General features: G+C 38.5%; 1 protein-coding gene across 1 annotated transcript in view; it reads left to right on the top strand.

The window, feature by feature from the left end:
• Positions 1-2584: 2584 nt before the first annotated feature.
• Positions 2585-23011, top strand: part of SPEF2 (sperm flagellar 2) — a 161567-nt gene continuing 141140 nt past the window's right edge. Inside the window, exons 1-4 of the mRNA XM_057709137.1 lie at positions 2585-2642; positions 11605-11707; positions 19510-19762; positions 22786-22947. Of these exons, the coding sequence (XP_057565120.1) occupies positions 2585-2642; positions 11605-11707; positions 19510-19762; positions 22786-22947 (576 nt within the window). The remainder of the gene's footprint in view (positions 2643-11604; positions 11708-19509; positions 19763-22785; positions 22948-23011) is intronic.

Genomic DNA, 23011 nt, shown 5'->3' with positions numbered 1-23011 from the left:
CCGCAATGAAGAGTAGTCCCTGATCGAGGCAACTAGAGAAAGCCTGCACACAGCAATGAAGACCCAACACAGCCAATACATACATACATACATAAATTAAATAAAATAAATTTATTAAAAAAACAATAAGGATGTCATCTCAAAAACAAATGGAAAACTGTCCATTTCTTTAATCATCTCCTCTCCCAACTGATTCCACATGGGGAAACAAGTCATTTATCATATTAATACAAAATACTAACATGATTAGTGCTAGAAACCTTACCCAGAGCTGAGATTTCAATGGAAAGACAATAGATTTAATGGTAAACTTGGAATAATAACTAAAACTTGCAATTTCAAGAAAAAAAAACACAGTAAAATGCATATATTTCAGTAATAGCTCAAATTTTTCATTAATATTTTACTGTCAGCTCATTTTTAAGTTGGATGCTTTAGGAACTGAAAAAAAAATGATCATGCTCTTTTTGTGAAATGAAAGACTTGGCCTTAATTTTGTAGTGTCTGTTCTTCATTTCTCTAAATTCTGTATATAAACTTCTTTTCCAAAATACCACATTGGCAGATTGGGAGCTGGATTCCAAAGACAAACACTACAAATAACTCTTTGAAACAAACAACAAACAACCAAACAGCTCCTATAGATGGGCACAGAAATATTTTGCTCTGATGTAGGAATACTAGCACATATCTATGGATGGGTTATAAGCTCAGACATTTTCTTCTGGTGCAGCTGTGGAATTCGATGCACCTCATCTACATCCTTCCCCAAAAGCAATTTTTTCAGCAATCTAGAAAACACTGGTTTCTGTCCCCTGGGCTCTACAGACCGAAACTAAAGTTTGGAACTTCTTAATAAGTGTGTAACACTAGTCTTGAATTTAAATATACTCCTGGGATGACAAATAGCAGGAGTGACGTGGAGGTCATTTCTAGGCAGGTATTCACCCCTTAGAAGCGTTTTCAGGGATGATATATTTTCAGTGGATAAAAGTTCATTAGATATATTCCCCAAGCTGTAGAGGCTGTTTAGAATCTTATAATCTTCTGAATCTGGATAACTCTAAAGTGAGACCTATCAAATACATCAGGCTCCAATTCTGTTGGCAATAAATCTCCCTCGGAATTCCCATTGTATTTAGTTTTGCCTGCTGTGTTGGGTATGAGGAAACTCATGAAATGGGAGATTTCAAAGTTAAGCCAACAGTGAAATAGTACCAAACATTTAACCAATCAGGACACACAGGCCAATTTCAGATTAATTTTAAGAGACATTTCTTCTATTAGGACATTACTGTTATTATTCCTACAGTTTAAAAGAATCATAATTTGATGTATCCAAGCTTTTGGGGAGAAAATTCCTTATATGTGTGACATACATGCATATACTATTATATGTGTATATAATTTTTCCCATTATTCCCTCTAAACTTTTAGAAATTATTAAAGGAAATTTTTTCTTACCATCATTAAAGACCATAAGGAAGACTTCATTCGTTACTGCAGTGCAGTTTTGCAATCGAGGATAGAATGGAGACTTAATTCTGAATATGACAAGGAAAAGCAGGGATTTACAGCCAAGAGGCTGGGCTGGGGTCTGTGGATGTAAAACTACTAAGAGGAAACATCAGGGGTAAAGGCTAAACTGACTTGACAGGATCCTTGCTGAAGACAGGCCAGAATGATCAGCTATCAGGGTTGAGGGATGAGTAATTAGATCAGATATGGAGGGTGGGGGATTTTCACTAAACTGACCTAGCAGGATTTTTGCTAAAACTTGACAAAGGAGACAAGGACAGAGTTCAAGGTGGAAGCTCAGAGAGAAAAGGGCTCAGAGGAGCCTGACTCAGGTTTGGGCAAGCTGAGAGTCTTTCTCAAACTACAATTTAAAATATTATCTGGAAGGCAAAACCGACCAGAAAAGAAGTTCATTAAATATTCACCTCTCAAAACAATATAAAGATATGAATTACTCTGTTAGTACTGTCACCACCAACAAAAATTACTGAATGCTTGCTGCGGATCAGGACCTACACCACCTCTGAGAATAAAAGATGACTAAGACCTCCTCTGTCCCTGTCTGGATAGCCCGTACAATATAGCAATTAAAACTGGCAATTTGCAAGTTAATGACAAAACCGCTGTCATGAGAGCAGGGGCTTCCATAGGTTTCTTTAAGAGACAAACAGGAAGAAAAACATTCCCCTTCAATCAAGATTCTTTCTCTCTCTTTCTGTTTGTCCAAGAACCCCTTGCTCAGTCCAGAAGCTCCCTGCCTGGCCCCCTCCGGGCACCACTCCTGCTCACTTAGCGCTCTGGGGGGTCCCCACCGCCGCGGCCAGCGCTTCGGAGCCCACTGCGCTTGCGCACAGCCGGGTCTTACCCGCCAGCAGGGGGCAAGGCACGGTTTTCTGTCCTCCTCGTCTGGGCTCTGGCCCCCCTCTTCTCCCCTGGCTCTGGCCTGGATACGCTTCCTTAGCAACGGGTTGCCCTTGGCAACAGGAGGACGCGGGCGGGCTGGCAGGCGGACTGGGTTTCCCGCGAGTCCCTGGTACCTGCCTGTGGTGGGAGGCGAGGCCGAACCATGTCGGAGATCCTGTGCCAGTGGCTCAACCAGGAGTTGAAGGTGTCCCAGACCGTGAGTGAGTGTCACAGCCTGAGGATAGCAGGCGGGGGCGAGCGGGGCGCGGGGCCTGGAGCGCGGCTCGCTGATGGAAAGTGGCGGGGCAGGTGCTAGCTGCCCAATCTGGCGCACCTCAGCTGCTGCAGGGCTTCCCCTGGCTCCACTCTGCAGCTCAGAGTTATCCATCATCACGGTGGTCCCAACGCCGCAGGTTCTGACCTACCGTGGTTCCGAGCCATCAGAGACTTCAGGGAGGGCTCCCTTGCTCCTATGGAGAGAAGAATTTTCTGGACTCTGTAGTCTGGCCCTGACATTGCTCCCTTCACACTCATAAGCGTGGTGTGCTACCAAACCAACGAAATATGAAACCCGAAAGCCAGCTTCCGCACTACTAGATGTGTCCCTGGACAAGTTGCACTTCTCCGAGTGTGTTTCCTCCAGTATAAAATAGATCCAATCATACCTGCCATGCCTAACTACCTAGCAGGAGAGGGGTGTGTGTGAACTGAGTTAATGCCAAATGTGTTAACATTTACAAATTTCAGCAGTTTTAGCTCCAAATGTGCACATTAACTACTTCTGACCACTTTTCGCTCTTCCCAAAGCTGACCTTCTTCACTAACTTGATTTTATCCCAGCCATGAAGTTGTCACGGAAAGTTTCTAAATCCCGCACCCACAGAGGGCAGTTTTACATGCTGACACCTTCTGTGACAACCAAGTAATTCCAAAATAGCACTACACCCCATTCAACTTCTTTCTCTTGTTTCTTAAACAGTTCGTTTTCCAGCTGGTACGGTTTTTGCTCAAAGCAAGAGGTTTTCAGGGCAAATCATTTCAGTCTGTTTTCCCCAGAAGCATCCTTGCATAATGCCAGCTTGCTACCAGAGGGGCTATAGCGCCAATTCAACCTTAAGTCACCCACAGAATTTGCTAGACCAGTAGTGTTTCTGCAGCCACAAAGTATTTGTTATCAGCATTTAGGATCTTTAACTTTGGAGCTTCTTCAGTTGCCTTTCTTGAGGCATAAAACCCAGATTTTTTTCTTTGCCAAACCACCACACCCACACACTCTCTGGGAAATGCAGTAATTTTTTACCCCAGGATCCTATGATCATCCCTTGTGTCTGTGTTCCTCACCTAAAATATAATCCTGATCTCAGGATGGCATTTAGCATTTTTCTTTTCATATTTCTTTCTCACCAAAGGAGCCAAGATGTAATATCATGCCCTTAAGGTATACTCCTCCGAAGAAAAGCAGTTACAAATAGCTGAATTTGGTTCATTTACTTGATTAATGATTTTTATTAATGACCCTTTGCTCAAATCCCTAAGACTCTGTTGCATATTGGAACACTTTTGAGAAAAGTAAATAAAATTCATAAGAAATATAAAAACACTAGTATGCCATTCTAATTGTAATCAGTTTGGGGAATTTGGTTTTGAGAGGAGGAGGAAGAATTACTTCATTCCATGAAGATTAAAAGACCGGACACATTTTAAGTAAGAATTTAAATAACAAACTATAAATGGAAAATTCCCAATGTCTACTTTCCCAAAGCATAATGCTGGAAGCTGTCAGTAGAGACAGCTGCAGTATTCTGCATCCCATTCACTAGCAATATATATTCATTTCTTGATCCCAACAGCTAAGAGGAGTCTAAAGAGAGACATTTCCCGAGATAACCAAATTCCATATTGTAAAAGACTTTTCTGACTATGGGGAACACACTCGACTGTGTTTGGAAACAAGGTAGGATCTGTGCACCTAAGAAGCACACTGTCAGTTGATTTTGGTCATTAGATAAGCCACTCTGTGGTGTAAAATGGAAGGCTTAGAATGGTTTATAGGAACTTTCATGGAAGGACTGTAAGTGGCTACCACCTCTGGGGAAAGTAATTGAGCAGTTTCTGGATAAGGAGCCTATTAAGGGCGAGGATTTGGAGGCCAGACTGTTTCGGTTGAAATCACTTATTCACACTTACTAGCTAGTGACCTTGGGCAATTTATTTACCTAAATTTTACGATATTCAAAATAGGGGTAATAATAATATTGCATTGGGTTGTGACAAGACTAAATGAGATGGTAAATGTAAAACATTTAGAATAGTCCCTAAGACATAGTAAATGCTAAATCTTACTTTACAGAAACTATCACACAAAAAGAAAATCACCAATATGTAAGGACATTTGAACAAGGGTGTTTATTGCTACATGGATTGTAGGGGCAAAAAGAAAAAAATAATGGAAACAGTTTGAATACTCTTCAATAGTAGAATATCTGGGTAAATGATGCTGTGTTTATGGTGTGGATTGTTATGCAGTTGTTAGAACAAATGAGTTAGTTACTATAACTTTTGACCTAAAGAATGCTCAAGTGAAATACAAAAATTATAGCTTATTGTAAGCAGTATAATTCCATTTTTGCATGAGGATGTATGAGAGAAAAGTATGGAGAGGCATATACAGGGCTGTTGAAGACTGTATACACATGACTCTTTATTTTGTGGTTGGTGTAAGTATAGAGAGAAGTGTGGAAAGATATAAGCCAGTGTACTGGTATTGGTTTCCCTGGGATAGGGGAAGATTGCTGACCTTTGTAAATACATCTATGTTATTTGGTTTTTTGCTTGTATTGCCTTTATAATTTGAACGTACAATATAGTCTTACAGATGCAAAAATCAAAAAAGTAGATCAGACGTCACATGACAAAATAGGAGAAAAAGAGGTTTAACATTTTGGTTGAAATATAGGAAGCATCTTAAGGTATTGGGGGGTTACATAAGAGTTTTTTTCTCTAATGAAGTTTATAAATGGAAGAAGAAAAATAATAAAAGTTATCCCTTCTTGAGCACTTAGGTACTTACACCAGACCCTGTGCTAAACCTTTTACACAGGTTTTCTTTTTCAGTCTTTACAAAAGCTCTAAGAGGCTTGTCCCAGCTGTGCAGATGAGTACAAGAGGCTGAGTGAGCTTGGTAATTTGTTCAGGCTCACCCATTTCATAGGCCCTAGAACTAGAATTTGAAGCTAGGTCTTTAACAGTGCTCTTAAGCACTGTATTGTATATTAGAGTTTATGCTTAGGGAATATATTTTTTAAAAAATTAACCCTCCCAAATGTATTCATTTGAGCTCCTTTTAATGAAGATTATTGTTCAATTTGAAGTCACAAGGAATACAGAAATTCAACCACCCAGGCACGTTTTAACTTCATAGGGCATAACGTAATTCCTATAGGGTTAAATGGCAAAGGTGGATTTATTAATGTTTTTTAACCAATGGTTCAGTCCATATGTTGCTTGCTGGGACAAAGAAAACAGAACGAGAATGCCAAGTGAATGCATTGCTGTCACTGGAGAGGCAGCTAAAGCCTATTGATTTCTGGATTATTCTGAAGGGTAGAAGTCAATTTGGATAAAGCATCTCATATTGAATTTTGTGTTGCCTGGACTACCCTGAATATCAGCAGTAAGAAAATGAATTTCAATGATCCTCAATTGAGAATAGTCTTCTCCACTTAGTGAGGTTTCTGGGAGTCACCAGAGGCTTGATTAGTGTCGACATAAGGAGATTCAGATCTATGTTACTAAAGCTAAGGATCTCTAGTGAGTTAAGTTTAACTAGGCCATTTGTCCTGGAAAATAATGCTTAGATGTATATGTTAATGAAATGTCTTAAAATACAAAAAGTTGCTCAACGCAAAATCACATCTGAAATTCAAGCAATTGTTTTTATAATAAAAAATAAGCACTGTAGAATAATGTTACTAAGAGATTTGTAGAATTCTTTACAAACTCTCAGTTATTTTCAAGAATAAGCATTGCCTCTGTTTTACAAAATGCCTATGAATTCACCTTAAGAAGAAACTGGCATCAGAATGTCCTAACTAAACATTCCCCACAAATGAACAGAAGCATCTGAATTCTATGTACTGAACAGATCAAATTCTTTGTAAAAATGGATGTTTAAGACAGTCCATACTCTTTTGGATTCTGGATGGGGCTATATTGAAATTTGTTAATACCTTATTATGCATGTTTTTATTGTTTCAAATAGTCTTAAACATTGTTATCAATAGTAACAAAGAACCAATAAAGAGAAAACTGGGTTGAGAAAGTTTAGTATCTCTAAGTCTTGATTTTGTCATATCCAAATTAGAAATAATGATCTCTACTCCCAATTTTATACCCTGAGAAGTAATAATAATAATTGCTATATATTTGGAAGGGTATCAAATGAGATTGCAAATGGAAAATATCTACCACAGTGCCTATCATCTATACTAAATCTAGATACTCAGTAAATATTATTTCAACTACTTTCCTGTCTCTAACATTAGAAGACTGCCTATTACAGTGCCTGTCACATTATAGGCACTTAGTAAATAGTTCTTACATGAGAATGCATGAGTGAGGCAAAAGTAGGGTAAAGTATTGTTTTTAACTGAACCTTATGGATTTGTTCATCTTGAGAAGGTCACCCTGGGTGCTTTGATCCTCACCTTTGTGATTTCAGAAGCTCTGCTTTATTACTTTAAGGGCCGTCTTAGGAATCATCACGTGCTAACAGAAATTACATTCTCCTAATTTTATAACCCACAGTACCATTTCATCATGCGGAAAAGGACAGCAAAATAACCTGTGCTACACTGGAAGAAAAGGAATTATCAATGTCCTCCAGCCAAAGAGCACAGGATACACCTGTAGTTGAACAAAACTGAGTTTACTGACTTGTTACAACACATACCATGAGGAGCTGTGGGACGTCTCAGGAAGAGGAAGTTAGAAAAGCCTTATAAAATTTGGGTTTGTGTTAGGTGTTTTTTGCGGAGGGCTCAAGGAAGCAGTACTTTGCTTTGAATTGGATCCTGTAAGGGAAGCATAGACAACTCCATGGTTGGGTATCTTAAAAAATCTTATCTAGGAAGTGAGAAGAACAAAACAAGGAAAAAGAAAAAGCAGCAACCACTCACATCAGTCAGAATAGGGGGATGATATTTAGTCATTTTTTTGTATTTTGGGCAATACTGTTTTGGGCTGAGTTCAGACATGATTACAGAAGGATGTTGTTTTTGTCTTAATCCACCAAGGTCACTGAGTAGCCTTGTCTTGTGTTGGTGTGCTGTGAAATTGATTATGTTCAGCAGGAGAAGGCCAATGTCTAGCTGTGAGTGCTAGGCCAGCTTCTAGGAATACCAGGGCCCAATGGGGCCAGGCCAGTGCCCGGTCACCAGCACCTGCTTTTCTCTCTTTCAAATGAAAGTAAATTTGCTTGGCTTTTTAAATGTAGTTGATAACCTAGGCTAGGTCTTTGCTCTTCTAGTAAAGGAGGAGCAAAGGCTATTTAGCATAGAATGTGTAGGTCTGTAGCCCCTTATCTACAATCCCCAAATTCCCAAATCTCTTTAGCCATTCAGTGGCAAAACTTGACCAGAGATGCTGTGAAGCATTTTTTTTTTTTTTTGTATTTTTTTCTCCCACTCAAATGGTTTGCTATAAGAATCAACTATGTTTAATTACATGTGCTTCCCCAGACTGGTGAAAGTGTTATAGCTTACCTGGCCCCAAGAATAGGCCTGTATCTGAATTTAAGGACAGGGTCAAATATTTGTTCTCTGCATACTGAGTTACCTTTAAATAAGGATGTTTGTACTGTAGTCATTGAGGATCTATTACTGAGCTTATCAATTGTATAATTGATATAACCTATTGTCTTCAATTAGGAGGCAATAATAATAACAATAAAATGATCACTGTGCATTTACTATATGCCAGGAATTATACTAAGCGCTTTACATACCATTATCTCATTTAATTCTCAGACTAACTCTCAGGGGGTAGAACCCATCACTCTCCCTCTTTTAAAGACAAGAAACTGAGGCTGTGTAACTATCCAAAGTCCAGGGGCTTATAAATGGTATACAAGTCAAACCAGAGAATATATCTCCAGAGCCCATGCTCTCCTCATTACCATTTGGAATGCGGAAGACTTATCTTCTTTTGTGCTTTCTCCAGCTGGCTCAGGTGGAGGAGCACATAGACCATTCCGCCCTCTGGCCCAACCTAATGTAGACCTTTCACAAAGGCCCACATCAAAGATTTCAGCAAATGAAAACTTTAGAGATGGGGATCAGACATGTGGCTTGGAAGACTGGAGGCATGGCTGAGGGGTTGCAAAGCAGTGTTTTCCCAGATGTAGATCATTTTAGAGCTCAGCCTGTCACCAGGCTCCCATGCTTGATTTACTTCTCATATTCTGCATTGTTCCTATCCTAGAGTCAACCCACCTCGTCCTTCCCGTAGGTAATTCCAGTTGTGAGTGCAAATTAACTTATAGAGGTGGCCATCATGCAGTTAGTTAATGGTATTCCAGAATGTTTACTGTAAAGGAAAATCTGATAAACCAAAGGGGAAAACATAATTTTTCCTTTGAGTTTTCTTTTTTCCTTGCTGTTTCTCTCCCCTCGCCTCTCTCCATTTCTCTCTCTCTCTCTCTCTGTCTCTGACTTCGTATCTTCCTTCTCATACTTCTTAATCTACATATTCCAGGCTTATCTGCTTTTTCTTCATGTTTTTCTTCATCTAATTTCTTGCATGTATTCTTGTTTCTCCTCTTTCATTTTTTCTACATGTTTTCCCTTTGTTGCTTTTGCCATTTGCTGTGGTTCTTCACACATGGTTCTCTTCTGTGTTCCTGTAGTGCAAAAAAGAAAAAAGAAAAAAAGAAAAAAACCTGAAAGTGTCTAATGTACACAGAGCTGGAAGCACGTTTTCATATTTATTTATAGTAAACTACTTGACAGTAAAATAATGTGTTTACTGTTCTTCTTTGACCTTTATATCCAAAAATGCCTCTATTTTATCCTTATCAGAATTGCCTTATTAATAAGTCCTGCCATGTCAAAGGGAGTAGATTATGATTTTATTTTTCTAGTGACCTTTTTGTAGCAATGAGTTTGCTACAGACCATTTGCCTGGTAAATTGAGACTGATGGACTAGGATACAGCTATTCCCCAGTTATTCACAGGCTAGATTTCAGGTCTTCAGCCACAGAAATAACAAGTAACTTGCAAAATCCAAAGGGAATGGAGAAACGAGACCACCTTAAGGTGACATAACAGCAGCCCCCAAATACAAAGTAATACTCTTTAGATTTTTAATAGGATTCCATAGTCTGACGATGAGTATGTGTCCAATGGCACTTCAGAAAACTAAGAATAGGGATGGGTTATAGAAGAGAGAAGGGAAAGAAGCAGAAAGGAGAAAACAACAGATAGAAGAGATTCAAAGCACAGCCAGAGCCTCCCAGATGGCACAGTGGTGGCAGCTGAAAACCAGGGAACAGCGTTGGAGGCCAGCAGTGGCAGCTCTCTGAGGAAAGGAGAAAGCGGCAGTGACTCAGCAGGAGGAGAAGGCATATCTCTGCCTTTCACAGGCAGAAGGAGCTGTTTGGATTTCAATTGCTTCAAAGACTACTGCTGTATGATGCTAGAAGGCAGAGCCAATAGTTTCTAGTGCTAGATGGCTCAGGAACTCACCCCGAGTAAACAGAATCAATGAGAAGAGTTGACATCTTTTTAAACTGCTTTATTATTATACTGATTTAACCTAAGAATTGGGGTACTATTAAGAGTATACAATACCTTGAGAACAGATATTAGAAAAGCTTTGGGCAAAATTGTGGGCTGGTGTCAGATATATAAGAGCCTTATGATAATGTGAAGTCTTCTGAGTAAGGGCTCTGTGTGGTGGTCTTTGTGGTGCAACTCACCTCACCTCCCTGCAACCAGACGCCAAGCAGCAGTTCTACAAATCATGAAGAAATTATTCTTTCTTCATTTTCAGTGAGCCACCTTATTAATAGTGAAGTAGATAAATGAGGACAATTCAGTATGAATGAGCTTGTGACATTGCAATAAAATATAGTATTTTATAGACATTTAGCATTGCTTAAAGGGCTATTGCCTAAGGGACTCTGATAGAAACACATTGAAGGTTTTTGGAGGATTTTGAAATCATTTGCGAGATGATCGCTTTGTCCTATGATAATATATTTTATGTATTGATTTTGTATATCATTCTTGAATACCAGGTAACCCTATATGCTTCACTTCATACGAAAAATACAAGTGACCCCAAACTAAGGACACCTTTAAAGGAAGCAAATTCTGTTTAACACTTCTTTTTTTTTTCCTGCACTCATCATGCGCATACTATGTGGCAGGCATAGTACCAAGGAATTCTCATACATCACCTCTAATCTTTAAAATAGCCCTCCAAGTTAGATATAGATATGATGAGAGGACAGAAACTTAGGAAGCTTAAGCAGCTCAGCAGAGGTGGCACAGCTAGTAAAAGGCAGAGACAAGATTCCAGCATAGACATCTTCGGCTCCAAAGCCTGGGAGGTCTCCATCATTGCACAGGACACCAATGAGACTGGACTAAACCCCAGAACCACCAAGGGAAATCTTGATTATGTTCAGCAGGCTTTATTTAAGAAGGTGCAGATGATTTTTGTAAAAGTTCCATTGCAAAAAGGTTAAAATTAAGTTTTGAGGTTTAAAGATGTTAGATTGTACCTCACTTGGCCAGAATATGAAATCATCATCCACAGGTTGTATTGAAAACTAAGGTATTAGAGTATAATTTTATAACATACATTGAAGGTTTGTTTTTAGATCTAAGGTTATACATTTTATTGATTGTGTTTGGTTTGATCAAAAGTTGTCTTTGCTTTCAAAATGTCATATGTTATCAAGAACTGATCTGCAGTTATTCAGGGATCTTTATAAGATGCCTGTTGTTAAACTTCAGTATTTTCATCTGATTATTAAAAGATGTTTTTAGAAGTATCTTCATGGCATTCTGAGTTCAAGTTAAATTACAGAGTTTTCCTCTATGGATATATAATGAAAATATGTAAGCTTTATGTACAACATTATATTTACTTTTTTATCTCTATGTATTAAAATTCAGGTCCCAAGTCATTTGCAAAGGCATTTTCCAATGGCTATCTAATTGGAGAAGTTTTGCACAAGTTTGAACTTCAGGATGATTTTGCAGAATTTTCAGAAAGCAGGTTAGTGACATTATTCCTTCCTTAAAAATGGTCAGTTCCTTTGGCATTGGGGTGGTTTTAGCCTCCAAAGTTGACATTAAAGAATCATTTTATCACAAGATTCTTTCCAAACCTAAACCAGACAAGCACAGAAATTGGTATGGAAGTTGCCGCTTCCTCACATATACATACTTAATTGTCCTAGGAGTACAAAGGAGAGAAAGTTATATGGTTACAGCAAGCCTTCATCTCTAGATGGGCCCCATGTTAATATTTTCTGTATTCCTGCAGTTCTGTGTTTCATCAAATTTGTGAAGCTTTTGTCCATCATTTCCCCAAAAGTTCTTTCTGCCCATTTCTTTCTCTCTTCTTCTGGGACTCCCATCATATGTATGTTGGTATACTTGGCGGTATCCCACAGGTCTCTGAGGCTTTGTTGATTTTTAAAAATAAACTTCTTATTTTAGAACAGTTTTAGATTTACAGAAAAATTGCAAAGATAGTGCCTAGAGTTCCCATATTGTTCACATCCGGTTTCCCCTACTGTTACCATCTTATATTGGTATGGTACATTTTGTACCAAAGATTTGTTATAATTTTTATCTAATGTCTTTTTTGTTCCCATGTCTCATCAGGATGCCACATTATATTTTATAGCCACGTCTCCTTAGACTCTTCTTGGCTGAAATACTTTCTTGAACTTTCCTTGGTTTTGATAACCTTCACAGTTTTGAAAAATTAAAAACGGATCAGGTATTTTGTACATTATTCCTCAGTTGGAACTTGTCTGATATTTTTTCCCGTGATTAGAATGGGTTTCTGTGTTTTGAGATTCTGTTCATTTTCCTTCATTCTTTTTCCTTTCCGTTTCTCCTGTGAATAATTTCAGTTGCTCTATCTTTGAGTTTACTGATTCTTTCTTCTGCCAGCTCAAATCTGTTGAGCTATCCTAGTGAATTTTTGCATTTCAGTTATTGTACTTCTCAACTTTAGAATTCCATTTGGTTCTTATTTTTATAATTTCGATTTCCTTATTGATATTCCATTTTTTTGAGATGTTGTTTTCATACTTTCTTTTTTCATTTAAATAAAGTGGATTATTTTAGTTTTTTTTTTTTTATACATATACCATTTATAATAGCTGACCTAAGGTCTTTGTCTAATAAATTCAACATCTGGGCTTCCTCAGAGAATTTCTGTTGACCTTTTTTCTCCCTGTGTATGGACCATATTTTCCTGTTTCTCTGTGTGTGTCGTAATTGTTGAAAACAGACATTTAAAGTAATACGATGAGGTAACTCAGAGTATCCCCCCTTCCCAGGGTTTGTTGTCGCTGTTTGTTGTTGTTGTTGCTGCTACTGCTTTTTGTTCATTTAATGACTCTCTTGCACTAATTTTGGAAAGTCCTTATTCCTTGTTGTGCACAGCAGCTGAAGACTGTGCCTGGTTAGCTTAGTGAACAGAGCAAATGAGCAGAGCTCAGCAAGTGAACAGAGATATTTTTAAATTTCTTGAACCAATACATCTTTCTTGGCTGAGAGACTGTGAGTTTGTTGAGGTATGTCTTCAATGCTTTCACAGTTGACAACTCTCCCTTAGCCTTTACTTCCTGCTTGTACAGGACCTCAAGGTCAGCCAGAGGTGAGAGATTCAGGCCTCCTGTCTTTCTTGGATATCCAAACATTCCTACACATGCCTATGGCCCTCTAGAGCCCCAGGAATATATCAGAGCTTTTCAAAGCCCCCAGTGGATAGTTCATTCTTACATCTTCCTTTTAAGTTTTTGGGCAGATCTTGTTTGCTCTAGTGATATTACTGCCTTAGTTAGCTGTGGTCCTAAACTGTTACCACTGATTGCTTTTTACTAATACCCTGAGAATAGGGCTTTTTCCAGGGATTGAGCTCTGAATTATGTTAAATAATGACAATGATCTGAGGCTAGGAATTTCTGAGGAGCTTTAAATCTGTCTGTCCTTTCAGATGGCTGCTAGACTGGTTTTTATAACTTCTATTGTTGCAAGGCTGCTGGTTTGCAAGAGAGGGGGAGAAGGGAGTGGAAATAGGGCAAGCTAAAATGACTAAAAGCTTTCTGCTGTTACTGAGATTAAGGTTTTTTCTTAAATAAATGTTCTTTATATTGTTATATGCCTTTGGCTAATTTCTAGTTATTAAAAGTTGATTTTTATAATTTTTGTCAGTTTTGTTAATGCCTTTATGGCAGAATGCATTTTTGGAGGTTCTTATTCTGCCATTCCTAACACCCTGCCCTGTATCCATAATGTTTTAACCTGATATTTCCCACTCAAACATTTCTTAGTTTTTGGTGGCTTGGAATGGTAAGCCTTCACTGAGCAGTACCTATGTTGTAAGACTTTAAGGCAAAAGAATCTGATACCTCCATTCTAGAGATGAGTCATTCTTTCACAATCCAGATTATGCTAGTTGTACAGGTAATAATAGTATAATACAAGAGAAACCATGGATTGGAAATACATTATCATACCAAATCAGCCTCTTTTGCTAATCCAAGACAATTATCTTTTAAGCTTCTAGGATACTGGGTAGCATTCTAATCCATACCCTACAACCCATGTCTCACATCTATTCCTCAAGGGTGTGACATACACTGTCCTTCAAAGCTTGGCCCTACCTGTCTCCTCTGCCTGAACTTCCAGCCCTGTGCCCCCTCTGCTTCTACCTTCATTTCCTACCCTCCAATAGAAGCCAGGATCAGCCTCTTAGGTGTAAGATTTCCAGGGTAGGTAAATCAGTGTCTGTGCCCTCCTTTTCTCCTTTTTGCTTTCTCATCTATGATGATCTGCATGTAACCAGGCTTCCAATCCTTTGTTGTTGTTGTTGCTTATTATCCCTTTATGAAAGTTATAAACTTATCTTGCACATTTACTTATTATAACACTGGTCACTTTGTTGTCAGTTTCTTTGTTTGTATCTCACGTTGCACTTTGTACATTCAAACTCCTTGAAGTTAGGGCTGTGGGTTATTTTTCTTTGCATCCCCCAGGGCTGTCACAAGCCTGGCACATGTTTAGCTTTCAGTAAATGTTTTTTGAACTAATGAATGGCTGCATATCCTGATAAATCCTGCATTTAGACACCTTGTTCGAACTTTTCCGTAGGCAGTTAGAACCCTGCAGCCACATTTTTAAGTGTGGTTTCCCCATCAGTTTAAGACACTTTAGATTTTCCAGTTTCTGTTTCTCAAGGCCTGTCTTACAAAATGCTTCTCTGTGTGACCCTCACCCACCTTTCCAGCCACATTTTCCACCAGTCTGGAGCCCTAACATAAGCTGCCTTGGTCCACGTGTTTGTTTTTGTTATGCATTACACCTTTGCATATTAACATTCTTCCTTCATTTTCACCATGAGAAACTCTTATTTATCCTTAAGACCGAGCTAAAAATCCACCCCTTCTCTAAACTCTTTGTTTGCTCCCTTAGCAGAGGTAATTCCTTTTTTTTTTTTTCCCCCCTGTTTATGGCCATGCGTGTGGCTTGTGGGATCTTAGTTAGGTCTCTAACCAGGGATCAAACCCATGCTCTCAGCAGTGAAAGCTCAGGGTCCTAACCACTGAACTACCAGCGAATTCCCTTAATTCACTTTTCCTCTTTGTTTTTTTTTTCTCTGTTTTAATAACACTTTCAACATCCCTGTTTTTATCACATTGTTATAATTATTTATTTATATGTCAGTTCTTATCAGAGTTACTGCCACATCAAGGAGGCCAAACAATTTTTGATGAATGAATGTATGAATGTTTACTCCTTAACTAGATGGCCAAGTTGCTCAGAGTTACAGAGTATGTTTATTCTTCGTGCTCCAGGCATTGTCCCTGGACCATAGCAGGCATATAATAATGTTTCTCTATTAAATAAATGAACGATTTCAGAAAGTATACTTGGTTAGGTATAGAAAACTTAAAGAACCATACTGATCAGATCATGCATGCAGTATTTCAGGTGTACTAAATTGGCTCTTGTTAGCAAGGCCATGGAAGGCCTTTGTGTGAAATGGAAATAGGGACCCCATATGGATGGATGCACCCGTGAAGACACAGGTCTTAGTGAACAGAGAGACCTTTGTACAAAGAAAAAGAAGCCCCTTTTTGGATAAAGCGACCTCATGCCAGGTACAGGGCTTGGGAAGCTGAGCACAGGGTAGATTTCACACCCTTGCCCAGCCCCCGCACGGGGGGGGGGGGGGTGGATGTGCCCTGAGTATCCTCATGTGTACCAGTCCTGCCTTTCACGCTCTGCAAAGAACTAACTTGCTGTTGCACTGAGAGTCATTACATTTCTTAACATGGGGAGGGGGACCGACTTGTCCCGACAACGAAATACTATCCATCTTTAGTTCTAGGAACAACCCACATTTTTTCCAGGGCGCATGGTATTTTAAAGAAGGCAAGAATCAGTAAATCTGTGGATCTGACTTTTGTAATAGTGTATGCAATGGGGAAAAGGACCATTCTTTGTAAAGCCTGTTTTTTTTAGACAGCTGGCTAATGCCAGAGCTCATGATTTGGGGATTTTCGTGTAATATTTTTAGTGTCTTAGTCTAAAATGTAAACAGTAAACTAAATCTATGTTGGTAATAACTTGAAGTTATTTGCCTTGGGAATCATTTAATCCTAACAATAACTCATCTCACTCTGAAAGAATTCTGTTTTAGGATATCTTTAGTCCATCTCAGAAGGTGAAAAATGAGCAGATTAGTTAAAAGAATAAAAAGTAAAGGAGCATGGCTATCCCTTGGGAGGGCAGCTTCTAATTACCTTGTGAGATGTATTCCCTCACCAGGTGGCAAGGAGGAGAGGAGATAGGTAGCCCCTTGGCAAATAAGGACTGCAAGTAGAGAGGGAGAAGGCTTTTCCCAGAATACATTCCTTATCCCCTCAGAGGTCATCATTTACATCATATATGCTCCGTCCCCAGAGAGAAGATGCCCCAGTGGCTTCTCTGGGTTCAAAAACAACTGTTGATCATCAGCTTATACTGATTGAGCAGAAGCTATAACAAGAGTGGACTTCCACCACTTTACACACCAGTTATGTTCCCAAAATTTTGGTTGGAAATTTAGAATATATATTAAAAGCTTCCAGAGAGAAGTACTGTTATACCTGGACACTTTGGCCAGACCATAAAAGCCATTTTAAAGCGTACTGTGTCACTGAACCCTAGTGTTAGCAGGCTATACTGCATTCTGAGGGTCGTGTAATACAAGAAAGAGGAGGCGAAGTGTTCTTCACTTTTATTGGGTACAGGGCTAAATTTTGATCAAATTTAGAAATGAATAGTGTTTGCTTTTGGATTCTCCCTCCCGGGTTATTGTGCCTCTAACCTCAGAAGCCCAAGGTTGTGACCCAGGATAAACCTCTGAAAAGTGCCTCTCAGGGCCTCATCTTTCCAAATAAGTGTAGTGGACAAGGCATACAGGACTCCTAGGATAGAAAGGACATGAAAGGATGAACTGTGATGGAAGATCAAAAGGCAGGTATCAGTTGCCTGTCCAAGGAATGTGAACACAGGTCATTGATCTGACCATCCTCTTTCACAATAAGACTCTTCAAAACATGGTCTGCTGTACCCTAATCATTTTAGTCCAGTGTTCGTTATCTCAAACTTGTAAGGTCATTTGTGGGAGAACAAATTGCAAAACTGGACATGGCAAGAGAAGACCTAAAAAAATGTTTTGCCCTTATTGCTGATAAGATTTCCTTGTAGCACTCCTTATCACTTCTTATCTCCTCTAAGATCTGTTTCTCTTTTATCAGTTTAAAATATTTTATTCAAAGATTGGTTGATGTGGTATACCATACTAAATGTTCTTGACCAAATAGAGGAAATAGGACAGTAAGTTACACAACTGGAAAAGGAATTCAATATCTTGTGTCAGTACATTTGTTGACATTGGCCTTCCCATGATACTGGCTCCTTATTTATATTTAGAAATCATTCCTATATTTCCCCAGCCCCACCCCCTTTGCACTTAATAGGCACTTCCAGGCTAGATTTTAAGAGGTTCACAAATACCCCAAAATCTTATACATATTTTGTGTATATGGGTGGATATGTGTTTTCTTTCCTGTGGAAAAGGTTCTATAGCTTTCATCAGATTTCCAAAGAATGGTATACGTGATTTAAAAAAGAAAAAAGAAGGTGTAGAACCACTGCTTGAGAGCTCTCTCTTAAGAAATAGTACACAAGGAACAGTATATAAAGTTTAAGAAATGCTAAGTGATCTCTTTCAGCTTCTAAAAATTCAGTTGAGGTCATTAAAGGTCATTGTATCTTCCCCAAATGATTTTATAGTCCGAAATGAAGTTAGTGAATAAGTAACCCTATATTAGAAATTCTGCCAACTCCATCTGTTCTAAGGTATCATCTTTTTTTCAGGGGAAGGATGAGGCTTTGACTTATATTCAAGTATATTCAGTGTATTTTTTCCATCAAAGAATGTCACTGAATATTTGGAAGTTAAAGCAAGGAGAAAATAAGCCAGTGGTTAAAATTGACATTTGCATCCAGTTTGATCATAGAGAGTCACAAAAGCTGAAAATACATCTAACGTCTTTGTCTTCTTTCTGTCACTAGATTCATAGGCTTATTACAGCACTATGTTGTTTGAGACTGCTATTACAACAGTTACATCAGTTTATCTCTGTTTGTTATTCATCTGTTTTTCTCACTATGAACTCTTAAAGGGCCGGGTGTCATTCATCTTTGTATAAATTTATTAAAATTATTAGATTTAATAAATAAAGTCTTGGTATAGTTGAGAGAGTAAATTAGCAAAATGATTAATGAATTTCTTCTAAAATGTGAGCCTCATTTGATAATGTGATTCAATAATACATATAACTTAGAAAGTCTTTAGTGAGTCTTGAAGAAGTAACATAAAATGTACAGTGAAGATTACACAACTAATTTAGTTGCATAGCTAATATTATTTAATTAAATATTTCTGATAATGCCTGAGCCAGTTTTTGTGAGAGTTGTTGCTGCAACTGAAAATAAGATTATTTTCAGGTTCTAGTAATAATATCATTTAAAGAAATGGACATTTAAATTGCAGTTTTGTCTTCTGACTAAAATACTTTTCAAAACCATAGTTAAGTTTTCCCATGCATAAGAAGGCATTTATTATGTTTTTGTATTGACTCTTGTAGAAATCGTAGCATCTATTTCAATAGAAAAGTATATGAAATTTATGGATTTTAGTTTAGCCATTCAAGAGAAATAAATACATGGAGTTAGGACAATAGACAAAATCTGAATGTATCTCTGTGATTAAGTGGTTTTAGAGAGGTTTGATACATTTTTTAAAAATGGGATAATTCATGATATTGGATTATGATATCTCTGATGTTTGCTTTTTTAAAAATTTTTATTTGTTTATTTATTTTATTTATTTATTGGCTGCATTGTGTTTTTGTTGCTGCACACATGCTTTGTCTAGCTGCGGAGAGAGGGGGCTACAGCGGGAGCTAACTCTTCGTTGTGGCGTGTGGGCTCCTCATTGCTGTGCCTTTTCTTGCTGCGGAGCACGGGCTCTAGGCACGTGGGCTTCAGTAGTTGCAGCACGTGGGCTCACTAGTTGTGGCTCATGGGCTCTAGAGCGCAGCCTCAATAGTTGTGGGGCACGGGCCTAGTTGCTCCATGGCATGTGGGATCTTCCTGGAGCAGGGATCGAACCCACGTCCCCTGCATTGGCAAGCAGGTTCTCAACCACTGCGCCACCAGGGAAGTCCCCTGTTGTTTGCTTTTAATTCAATGTCTAATTATGTAAAATATTTTAATGCCTAGGGTTTCAAGTGCCAAGCTTAATAATTTTTCTCGCTTGGAGCCCACACTTCACCTCCTGGGTGTGCAGTTTGATCAGAATGTGGCCCACAATATCATCACCGAAAAGCCTGGGGCAGCCACGAAACTCTTATATCAATTGTACATTGCTCTCCAGAGAAGAAAGAAAGGTGCGCTGACTGGAGTGGAAATGCAAACTGTGCAACCCCTGACAAATATAAAAGTTCAAAACATAAAAAGTGAAGCGTTTCGAGAGGTAAGTACATAAAGAAACATTATAAGCATATCACAGTATAAAACTTGGTAAAGAGGCAGGGCAGTGATGTTGCATTCTCAAAGAAGCCCCATCGAGCATACCTGCCCCTGATGTATGTTATTGGCCATGTTTGGGTTTTATTTTATATTAATATTTTCCATTCACTTATCCATTTTTTTTTCACTTATCCATTTTTGATGCCTTCCTTCATCCTATCCACCAATTGCCAATAACTTATCAAATTCTGTTTATTCCTAATTCCTGGTGCTTTTTATGCCTGCTCCTCTCTTTCTGTTTCTACCTGGGTTGTATCTGCTCAAGTCTCCTGTTGAACTACTGCAGCAACCTACGAACGTGTATTCTAACCTTCAGGCTTTCTACTGGAGATTAATCAACTGCTAGGTGATTCTGCCCTTGATTCCACTTTTGTTGGCTTCTTCTGCTCAGAAACCTACTAATTTACAAATATCTTCTCCCCCCATTCAACTAACATTCAAATTCTTTCATGAAACAGCCTCAACCAGTCTTTCTAACTTTATTTCTTCCTAACCCTCAGCATGAAGTCTTTCTTCTACATTGATTCACAGACTGTCCTTGAATAGCACTTGTATATTTCTGTACTTCCCTCTTTCCCACCCAAGCTCACCCTTCTCCTTTCTCCTCTTCCCCCAAACTTTCCTCTGTCTACTCTGTGCAACCCTTCCAGTACACATGGACTCTTTCTGTGGAATTCCTAGGGCACAGGTAACTTATACTCTGGTGTTAACCTTTTGCTGATATTACTGACTAACTTTCATTATTTTTCTGTCATAATGGCCTCACAAGATATTTAGATCTTCCAATTCAAGAAATATGCCTAGTACAATGCTTTGAACATTGTAAATACTCATTAAATGTCTTTTGATTATTTGGCACAACTTTTATTTGATGAATCTCTTGTAGTTCCTGTGCTGTTTCCTTATGGTAAGTGAAGGGCTTTAACTTCTCAGGTCTGTTGGGTAACCGGGAACACTGTACTGATGTAATGCACTAAAGATAAATGAAAATAATTAAATTGTAAACTTTATGAAGCAGCAATGACAATAAATGTGAGAGCTACTTGCACTTTCAGATTTATCTGTTCTTGAAGGACAGCCTTATGAGCCTGGTAGCAAAATGAACTCAGCACTCATGGAGAGCTAGAAATTAGATTAGGCTGAAAGTCAATAACAGTACTGCATCCTGCTTCCTTCACTTGCAAGCTGGTTAACTTTGGGTCAGTCCCTGAAACAGTCTCAGTCTCGCTTTTTCCAACTGTAAAAACAAAACAAGGATGCTTATCTCTAGCTGCCTGAGAGTTAGGTGTTTTGGTAACTTCAAGAAAAACAATATATAAGAGAATTCTTTGTAAAGTATAAAGCAGTAACAAGAGCTGTGGAGCTGAGTCCAAACAAGAAACCATTGGTTTTAATGTTGGACCTGGTGCCCTTCCAAAGTCAATCACTCACTTATCAAACAAAGATCTGTTGGACTCCTGCTTTATGTCAGGCACTCACACAACAAGCAACACTTATTCTCTTAGAGCTTACATTTTGGAGAGAGAAAAATGTTTCAGTAGAGTGGTGTGGGTTGCAGTGGAGATGAAGAAGAATGGAGCATAGACTACTCTTTCAAGACATGTGGAGGTAGAGGAGAAGAGATGGTAATAGTAGCTGCAGGTGAGAAGCTCACCAGAAGTGTGAGATGTTCATGGACATGGAGACTGGGACAACTTGCCAGCTGAGAAAAAGAAGCAGTGGCAGGAGATGACTGGTGTGAGGACCCAAGTGGAGGGAGACCCTCTGGGGAAGAAAAGAGGAGGAACGAATCAATGGTTCAGATGAAGGAGGAGATATCTTCTGAAAGAAGTAGAGATGCCTTTTTCTTTGACACAGATGGAGGAAGATGCAGGTGTCTATTACATATTAATATCAGTAATGATGAAAGTCTATTGAACATACATCGTGAAGTGCTAGACCCTGTTCCAGGTGCTTCATGTATATTATCTCATTTGACCTTCACAACTATCTTATGAGATAGGTACTTTTAGTATTCCCATTTTAGAAATGATGAAACAGAGAGGTTAGGTAACTTGCTCAGCTTCATGAAGCTAGTAGGTAATAGAGCTAAACTTCAAACCTAGGCAGTCTGACTCCACACGTTTAACAGGAGCTGTTTGGTGGCTCAACGGATGTTTCCTCAGCTGGGAGGAAATAGAATTAAGTTGAAGCTAGACAGATATATATGGAGGTAGGATGTTCAAGGACATTACATGTTCATTGACACTGTGTAGATGGAGGCCAGGCCTCCATCGGTGAAAAGAGCAGGGGGTGGTGGTATAAGTGCTTAAAGACAGCTCACAGGCCCTTAAATGTTCTTGTGAGTGAGTCTCAGTATCTACTGAGGTAGTTTTAGAATGGAGGACCAAGAATGGTTTGAGCAATGGTACCATTTAAAAAATTTTCAGTAAGTCGATAGCTTCTGTAGATTACTTTTGAATATTAAAGTTTTAGTTAAATACATTAGCCCTTGCTCTGTGTCCCACTTTATAATCATCGCTGATAGTTTCATTTTCTTGTACTGTTGCACCCTCATTGCCAGTGGGCTGGAAGTTTTCATTATTTCTTCACTTTTTTACTAGGAAGTGTATGAAGTAATGGAAAGAATCTAGCTTCTTATATTATCTCTTATATGTTGAAATTGGTTTTATAAATTATTTTTATGAAAAAATATTTGTAAGGATACAAATACCATTCACTGAAAATTAAACTCAGGGCAAAAAGTTTAATTATAAAAGCATGTAAGAAGAAATCCAGATCATGCATTTTCATTGTCCTTACATCAATTAAGGATGTAAGTGATTTGTATAGGGCTTGAATTTGCGTTAACCATCAACAGTAGTAATTCACAGAAATTTTATTTTGAAGACAAATTTTATGTGTGCTTATAATGGCAATATACTCTTTTCCCTCTAATAACGGAATCGAAATGCTTTCTTCATTTAGAGTCTTAGAAACCTGATACCACATCAGACTGATTTCAGTCTGATGTGGGTTACACACAGGTTTCAGGAAAAATATAAACACATGAACGAAGATCTTGTTTGCATGCGTTTTGAGAAACTTGAAAAACTCCAGGAAGAACAAAGATCTTTTAAAATCAAAAAGGTTTAATAGGACAATTTTTCCAGAAACTCATTAGCACACAGTACATCGTGTGCCACCTGTGTCT

This window comes from Hippopotamus amphibius, chromosome 15 (genome assembly GCF_030028045.1).
Source record: "Hippopotamus amphibius kiboko isolate mHipAmp2 chromosome 15, mHipAmp2.hap2, whole genome shotgun sequence".
Lineage (NCBI taxonomy): Eukaryota > Metazoa > Chordata > Mammalia > Artiodactyla > Hippopotamidae > Hippopotamus > Hippopotamus amphibius.
The sequence above is the reverse complement of the archived record's forward strand: the minus strand, read 5'-3'. Positions and strand labels throughout refer to the sequence as shown.